This window comes from Phaenicophaeus curvirostris, chromosome 3, assembly GCF_032191515.1.
Source record: "Phaenicophaeus curvirostris isolate KB17595 chromosome 3, BPBGC_Pcur_1.0, whole genome shotgun sequence".
In the NCBI taxonomy this organism is placed as follows: domain Eukaryota; kingdom Metazoa; phylum Chordata; class Aves; order Cuculiformes; family Cuculidae; genus Phaenicophaeus; species Phaenicophaeus curvirostris.
The window spans coordinates 17,133,633-17,142,436 of record NC_091394.1 but is presented as its reverse complement, the minus strand read 5'-3'; the positions used below and the strand labels follow the sequence as shown (position 1 = coordinate 17,142,436).

The 8,804-nt window shown below is 53.7% G+C and overlaps 1 protein-coding gene across 1 annotated transcript; it reads right to left on the bottom strand.

Moving 5' to 3' along the window:
• Nucleotides 1-3,137: 3,137 nt before the first annotated feature.
• On the bottom strand, nucleotides 3,138-5,606 carry LOC138718549 (forkhead box protein J1-like). The gene is made up of 2 exons (XM_069853054.1): nucleotides 5,103-5,606; nucleotides 3,138-3,917 (listed from the first exon to the last, which is right to left on the bottom strand). Exons 1-2 carry the CDS (start codon nucleotides 5,604-5,606, stop codon nucleotides 3,138-3,140), a joined length of 1,284 nt encoding a protein of 427 aa, XP_069709155.1.
• Nucleotides 5,607-8,804: the final 3,198 nt, after the last annotated feature.

Here is an 8,804-nt window from a genome sequence, read left to right as displayed (position 1 = left end):
TGCTGTGCCTTGCCCTGCTTCAGGGTTCGAGGGCAGAGGAACATCTCGGGGGCATTGGGGGCCTTCCTGAGCAACAGCTGCCAGCCGAGGTATTTGTCCCACCTGCTCCTCCCGGCCAGGGAAAGGGAAGGGTGGGGCTGGCAAGGTCTGGCAGAGATGCCTGAGGGTCTCTGCAAAGAGGTGGGGTTCAGCTCCCTTCTCTTTCCTTTGTCGCAGCCCTCCAGGTTTTGGAGAAAGATCCCCAGCTCTCCATCTCATCTCTGGCAACTCAGAACATCCATATTCTGAGAGCTCTAGGGGAGCAGCCAACGTCACCACGGAAGCGGTGGGCGCGGTGCTGCTGGCCCTGGATGGCCGGGCAGGAGTGAAGCTCTCCTCAAGAAAATGCCTCCATTGGATGAAAGCTGGAACCTGGTTGGTCTCTTGTAGCAATGATTGGGCACGTTGCTGTAAGAGTTGGTCAAAGGTTCGATTTCTGTCTCAACATTTTCTCATTTTTAACCTCCAAACTTGACTGTATAAATCACAAACGGAACGAATACTTTGTACCTAACTACCTGTACCTTCCTCCTTATCTCAACAATGTTTTGTACCTGTCTTCAAACCTCCTTGCTCCCTACCATTGTGAAAGATCCATGAAGCAAGGAGGAAAAGACAGGAAGATTAATGACGGGACTTACCACAGACCCATAACCAACACAGCATGCGTGCAAGGTGATGATGACTACTGGCCTTCATTGGGAGACCCCAGGTTGACCACTGGCGCCAGGAGGAGCACATGCGCAAGGGGAGGAGACCTGCAGACACTCCTCTCTTGGCACCTGTGGCCTGCTACGTGGAGATAGGCACATCTCCACAGGCAAAGGTGGGTCACAGGTGTATTGACTGGCATAAAAGACAGCTCTGGAGCAGCTGAATTAGGGGGGAACAGAAGACCGAGACAGAAGAAGACCCCCCCACCCTGGGATCACCTCCATCAAAGACCAAAACAGCAGAACGCCTTCTGGACCTTGTCTCCCAGAGACAAGGGACCCGTGGGGACCATCTGGGGACCCGTGGTGGTAGCCATGAACCCCTTTTCCTTCCCTCTTCTCCCCATCTCTTTCCTTGTTCTCTGTCTCTTTCTATCGTACGTCGCTTTACGGGCATAAGTAATAAAGTGCCAGGTTAGATTGAAGTTTGACTCCCTTGACTCTTTGAATTATTTGCGCTCTGATACCATAAATGAAACGAACCATCACGCGTCCACGAGTGGACCGTGACAGTTGCCTGGAAAGCTGTTACTGTTAACGCTGTTAATCCCTACGAATCATTTATTACATTTATTGTTGTAATGAGTAAAACTTGATTTCACAGAGTATTGGAGAGTTTGGGCTTTTATGCTGATCGCACTTTGTGCTGCGCACCCTGTGTTAAAACACCTCGGAGCTTCCCAAACCTGCTGCCTCTTGACCCACTGCCCCCACCGCGCCTGCCCCAGCAGCTGAGCATGAGGTGATCTTCTTCACAGCCCTGGCAGAGCCTGACTGCTTCTCAGCTTAGTTGATTTTGCAAGGATTTGGTTGTTTCTGCAGCTTCTGTGCAGCTCTGCTCACACTCCTGTGCCCACCAGGTCTCCAAAGCCACTTGTGTTTCACAGGGCATGTGGAGGGATAGAGAAGAGGAGGCTGAGGGGAGACCTTGTTGCTCTCTACAACTAATTTTTCACAGAAAGGGTCATTGGGCACTGGCAGAGGCTGCCCAGTGAGGGGATTGAGTCATGTAAATGGCAGGTGGATGAGGTGCTGAGGGGCACGGTTTAGTGGTTGATAGGAATGATTGGACTAGATGAGCCTGGAGGTCTTTCCATACCTAGTGATTCTGTGAATACGCAGGTAGGAACATGGCATGAGCAGAAGGACAGTGTCGAGTGCTTACACCATGTCACGCCCAGGAGCTCCGCGCAGGGACAGGGAAGGATGCTCCAGGGGCTGGGAGCAGCTCCCAGGCCTCGGGACAGAGCCACCCTTGTGCCACAGAGAGCGTGTAGCCGTTGTCACGCAGCTGGCTGTTTGTGCATCAGTTTTCCCATGAGGAATCACTGTGCTGCTGCGGAGCGGGGTGAGGGCATCTGTGTATCCGGGCCGGGTGTACAGGCAGGGCTGGGCTGGTGGGGTGACCCCCACCTCCAGGAGAGAGGGTCTGACAGGGTAAGGAGGGGCTGGAGGAGAACAAGGAGGCAAAAGTCTTGTTCTTATTTATTCTTTTTAATTGTAAATAACATCCCATTAAAAGGTGAAATCACACACAAATCTCTGCAGCCCTTTGGCACCGTATGGAGGCCCCAACAGAGGGAAATACAATGAGAACAGCAAATAAAGAGAGGCCTTATCAGTACAGACAAATACATCCACACCACACTCCAGAGCCTGTAGCCCTGTGCCCACTGGACACTATCCCCACCAATGTGGTGGCATCCCAGGGGACTTCAGGCGGTGGCACCTGGACAAAGCAACAGCCCAAGGCCCTGCTCTGCCCCTTGCGTGACCTGAAGATATTCAATTCTCAGCTTGCCTCGTGCTTTACTCGGGAAGAAATGCAGAACTTTTCCAGGGAAGTTGTGGCTGCATCATCCCTGCAGGTGCTCAAGGCCAGGTTGGACAGGGCCCTGGGCAGCCTGATCTTGTGGGAGGTGTCCCTGCCCATGGCAGGGGAGTTGGAACTAGATGATCTCTAAGGTCCCTTTAACCCAAAGTATTCTACGATTCTGTGGTTCTATGATTCTATGATTCTCCCACCTCCACACTCCCACCCCCTCCCCAAATTTGAGTACAAATTGCAACAAGGATAATGGGATTTTTTAAAGGCTTCTTTATTAATTCATAAGCTACAACCTCTCTCAATAAATATTGCGGCTAACATTAAAGGTCCTAAATGCTGTTGTTACTAAACAGAAATTCTCTACAATCTTTGACTTCTCAACAAGTCTAAGGCAAACCACTGACACTACAGCTTCTGCTCACTCCTACCTGATGCCTACTCTATCTCTAATAACCTACAGCGAAGGAGAGGTGAAGAATCCAGTTCTTGGAAGTCCCAGTAGCGTGGGGGGAGCATCCTGCTAAAGCACACGTGGGCTTTGATCGGTGACTGGCCTCTTACAAGAGGGAATCCAGATTGATCCAGTTGCTGACATCCGCTATTACAGAGGCATCGTTGACTTCAAACAACTGCTCCGCATTGGCAGAATTTGAGAGATCGCTTGTCCCTTCATCACAGAGATGCTGCAGGAAAGAAGTGGCCACGAAGCTTTCGTCCAGGCTCAGGCTGTTCTGGGAGGACTCAGTGAGGACCTGCTCCGGCCCCTGGGGACATTCAAAGTGGTGCCCTTGTGCCATCAACTCCAGGTTGAGCGTTTTGAGGCTGACTGGAGATAAGAGCTCCAGATCCCCAAAAGTGGAGACCTCTCTGTTCAGGCTGGGGTCAGAGTCCCCTTTCAGGGATCCCAGCTGGGTCTGCTCCTCCTGGCTCAGCAAGGCGGAATTGGAAAGCCGACACGCTTTGGCTGTTTGCTTGGGCAAGGGCTGCTTGCGCTTGAGCCCTCTTTTGCCATCCACTGGATTCCAGTTCTGGTTGCCAAGACCTTCTTCAAACTCTTTCAGCAGCAGCTGTGACTCCAGGTTGACAGAGAGGACTTTATTGGAGGCACAAGCTGAAGCAGCCAGGGAGGCACCACGCTGTGCTTCTTGCTGGGCTTTCGCAGTGGAGGCTGGGTGGATCTGCACTGGGCGCATCCTCTGCTTTTTGAAGGCACCGCTCTTGAGCTGCTCAACGTATTGCGGGTCAAGCTTCCAAAAGCCACCTCTCCCTGGCTTGTCCTTCTCTCGAGGCACCTTGATGAAGCGCTTGTTTGAGGAGAGGTTGTGCCGGATGGAGTTCTGGGAAAAAAGAGAAAAAAAAACAAGGTGGAACAATCATCGGCTGGTGCCGCAACTATCTGCGTGGGGAGGCTGGTGGAGAAGCATCTTTGCAGCCAGGAGGAAGAGGAGGGTCTTTACATCCATGTGGCCCCATTACCAGCGGCAACATGTGGCATCACCATGGTGGACAGCACCATCAGGGCCCTCCTCGCATCCCCAGCTTGACCCACACCTCCTGTTAGTGTTGCGGGGAAAGCGGTTTGCTAAAATACAGGCACATGTCTGCCTGCTGCCAGGCTGACACAAACCGGACGGGCAAAACTGGAGAGGCACGGGGGCTGTCCCACCCCAGCCCTGTGTGTCCCCAGAGGTGCCTTCTGGCCCAGAGGAGCTCCGGGTAAAATCACTGCATCCTCATCAGCCACTGCTTAAAGGAGGTTGGGGGAAGACTATGGGGAAGAGAAAGAAAGAAAGAGAGGATTTTCTGCTTTTCCAGCCATATTTCCTGGTGGGTTAATATATTAATCCTTCCTCCCTGCAAGAACCTTGTGTACCTCCTGCATCTCTTCCTTCTGTCAATGAACACTTTGAATTAAAAGTGTGGTGAATATCCAGCCATGAGTTTGCAAGAGAAAGTCAAGATTCTGGTACTCAGCTTCTCCCATAGAGTCCCTCCCGTAAGTTTCCCAGCACGGGGAGTCTGGGGAACACCTGTGGCCCTGGAGAGGGACCAAGGGCTTCCCTACCTTTCTCTCTGGTGGGCTTCAATAGCCTCCAGACACCCACTTGCCCAGCGAGGTGGTGGACAGTTCCTGGGCGGGGGGCTAAGAAAGGTTTAGCTCAGCCCTGCCTGGGGGAGCAGTGGTGCAGGATAGCTGGCACGCTCTGGATTTGGGCTGGGAATAACTAGAGCAGAGGGAGGAGCAATCCAGGTGCCTCCTGCCCCACCACATTCTAGAAAGCCACCCGTGCTGGAGAGTGTCCTCTGAGATGGAGCAGGGCAGCAAGCTACAGGAAGCTGAAGTGGGAGACAGAGACACCTTCACTCCAGAGTCAAGAGGAGATGCAGGGACCAACAGCGCAATGGGGACCTTTCCACTCCAAAAATGACCCTGAGCTCTCTCTTACACGATGGAAGCTGTGAAAGGCCCTTCCCAGCCATAAGGGGAGATGGGGCAGGGCAAGAGTTCTCAAATGTCCTACCTGCCACACGGGATCAGCTTGACGGAAGTAGCAGAAGTTGTCGGTAATCCACTTGTAGATGTCGGAGAGGGTGACGTGGGGCTCCTTGCTGGCTTCCATCGCCATGCAGATGAGGGTGGCATAAGAATAGGGTGGTTTGATGTAGGGGTTGGTCTGGTAGTCAATACCCGCCGTCAGCTGAGGGTTCGTGGACACAACGTGGTGCTCCGTCATCCAGCTGGAGGAGGAGATGGGCATGCGTGGAGTTTGGGGCATTTCCATGCACAGTTGGTCAGTGCCCAGGGGTGAGCACGGTGCAGCAAAGCTGGGGATGTCCTGACAGCTGTCGGGGTCCGGGCTGCTGGGGCAGCAGGAGGAGTTGCCCATGCTAGCGCTGATGATGGAGAAGTCCAGCAGCCACGTCAGGTTGGGCAGGCTGTCGTCCACATCGTCCAAGTCTCTCCTGCTGCCCTCCTGCCCTCTGTCCTTCCCTGTCTCCTCGTGGCTCAGCCACCCCTCAGCCATGCCTCATCGGCAGCTCTGGCATTCACGGGGTGCGTCTGAAGCGGAGGGAGGGGATGGAGCAGATCCTGCAATGACAACAGGGAAGGGATGAGGCTCTCTGAGGAGCAGCTGCTCTCTGGCCTGTGAGCAAGGCTGGGACTGGGTGCTCCCAGTGCCGCTGAGTGAGATCCATCCCCGGGCTGCTGCGCACCAGAGCCGTGACACCTCCCCTGGATGATCTACCAGCCCGGAACCTTGGGAGAATTCACTCAAACCCCTACATCCCAGTATCACCCAACCCTCGTGGGCCCAGCAAGTCTTGGATTCAGAAAGTAATCAATAAAACAACAACGACTAAAACCACCCCTTACGTAACCAACATCCAGCCCTGCCGTCCCAAACAGAGTGGGCGTTTCTCCCACACGTTGCTAAGCAGGACAAAATGTCAAGATGAAAGACCTGGACAAAACGTCTTCAGCTTCCCTCTCTTCCACGTTATTCCTGCTCCTCCCTGCTCCTGGCACCCCAACACAACGCGGTGGGGGACCGCGCAGACCCACCCCAGGCACACCCTCACGCAGAGCCAGCTGCCCGTTCAGCCCTCCGTTACTCCCAGGCTGGGGATGCAGTGTCTGCCTTCCCTGCTTTGCTACGAACCTGCGATCCCGTGTCTTTGGGCAAGGAGCGAGCCCGCCGAGGCCGGCCGGGGACGAGGAGCTCTGCACGGGCTGCGCGGGGCGGCTGGGGCTGGAGGTTCCTCCTTTCGAATGACGCTGCGCCCAACAGTCAGCGGGGGGCGGGGCCAGCAGAACCACCTGCCCCGCTCCCACAGAACAGGCTTTTCTCCCCAAAAGAAGCTTCAGGGCAGCCACACCTTGTTCCGAAGCTTGGTGCCCAGTGTCACCACCCGGCCCCTGCCAGCTCCTGTGCCCACACTAAGGGAGATCCCAGAAGCACTCGCTGCCGTGGTCTGGATGGGGGCACAGGGGAATTCAAAGAAGAAAAAGAGCGATAACAATAACCATCCCCTGTGCAAACCCACTGCTCCTGACAGCCGGCAAACGCTCTGCAGGACGCTTCAAAACATCTGAGAAGGCACTTTCCAGGGGACTGTCTTTAAAGTGTCCAGCATACTTCCAGGAGAACTTTCTGGAAAGCTTCCTGTAGCAGGAACATCTGCCCTGAGAGGGAGGAGGCTGAGGCAGGGTGCAGGGGAGCTGGGGCTCAGCTTACAGACCCCACCCTGGTGCTGCCTGGGGACCCTCCAGCTGCCAACATGACCATATATGACCATGATCCCATTCTGCCTTGAGCCTAAAGGCAGCCCTGCCAGAGGCCATTTTGAGGCCTCCTCGAGCAGTAGGAGTGTGGGGGGAGGTTGTCCCTGTGCTAGGAGTACATAGGCTGGTCTTCTCCTTGCGGTTTGGTGTCACCTCTTCACCAGGTGAGTACATGCGCTGTAGGATCCTCCCCCACCTCCTAAAGCCCTTAGAGATTCTGGTTATTTGTGCAGTAGTGTTGTGTAGCCCCAGTGACTGGTACCAGCTCGTGGGTGTGTGCATTGTTCCAAGGACTTTCCATAGGACTGTCCTCTGATATCTCCTCTGAAGCCCAGTTTTAGGCCCCGCAGCTTAAGTTTTTGTTTCTAGAGATCCATTTTCAGTCTCTCAACCCCATTTTTTGAGCCCCCGAAATCCTGTGTTTAGAAGCCAAAGCTTTGTTTTTAGGTTGCATGGGGGGGAATGATGGGGTTCCAAAACACTTTCCTTAAGGTTCAGGTCTTCTGTTTTGTGCCCCAGAGGAGCATAATTAGTTTTGAAACCCTCATTTCAGTGCCCAAAGTGTAATATGAGGTTCAAAAGCCTGTGTTTGAGGGTTCAAAGCATCACTTAAGGGCACAAAGGGTTAGCTGTTCTGCAGAGCTTCATTTTAGAGCCGCAGGGTTGAGGCTGTTGTGGGAGGTGTTTTTTAACAAAGCAGAGGGGTTTGGGTCTGACTGTGCATTACTTGGCTGCCATAAACTTGAACTGCCGGAGGGTGACAGTTCACAGGGATTGGAGCTGCTAGGAAGACATTCTGGCTTCCAGCACACCACAGATTCCAAGCCTCTTACTCAGAAATGCGTCAGAAGCTGGGTTTAATGGGTCTGAGGTTGAATTTTAGGGGGTCCAAACAGTCAGTAATTGGGTCAAACACCCTCTTCCTGCGGGTCAAAATCTAATTTATGTAGCCTAATTTCTAGTTTGCAAAGCTCACTTTTAGGCGCAGAGCTTCATTTTTAGGGCAGAAACGTTCACTGCATTCTCAATTCCCAAGACGTGATTTTAGGTTCCAAATCCTCATTTTAGGATCCAAGGCTGCGTTTTTAGGGTCTAAGCCCTCAGGGTCTAAGCCGGTCACCACCCGGCCCCTGCCAGCTCCTGTGCCCACACTAAGGGAGATCCCAGAAGCCCTCGCTGCCGTGGTCTGGATGGGGCACGGGGGAATTCAAAGAAGAAAAAGAGTGATAACAATAACCATCCCCTGTGCAAACTCACTGCTCCTGACAGCCGGCTTCGCTCCAGCCACACGGCTCAGCCCTCAGCACTGCTATCCCATGGGCTCGTCCCATCTCCCTCCCCAGAGAGTCCAACGCTCCCCGCGGCTTTCTGCCACCGCTGCCACCCCTGATCCCGTCCGAGTGACAACCCCCAACTTGAAAATAACAGTTGCCATAGGAGATCAGCTTTTATTGTCTGATATGATGTCTTTCAAGGTCTGCATTCCCCACAACGAAGCCGGCTGAGACACCTCTCCCTCTGCCATGCTCTCCTCCTCTTCTTCCACAAGGATTTCTTCACGCCAGCTGCTGATTGAGCTGCTTTCCTGATGTCACCGTGTCTCACAACTGCAGCCAACTGCCGTTTTCTGCTATGTGGAAGCTCTTTATAGTGATTTAAAGAGAAGGTGGCTGGGAGAGAGACACTTCGCTACGGCCACCATCATTCCTAGAGTGGACAACGCGAAGATGTGAAGCTGTGCGATGTCAGGCCTCAATCCTTTGAGGCTTTTTAGACCCCACTGGATGAACCCCCCCAGCATCTTGGCCTGACATCCTCACTGGCACTGCTGGAGCTTGAGGTCTAAAGGACTACCCACCCCGTCCTTCCCAACTTGCATGAACTGGTGACCGTATGATTTCCATGCTCCTCTTTTCCACCCTGCTTCCCACCCCCATCC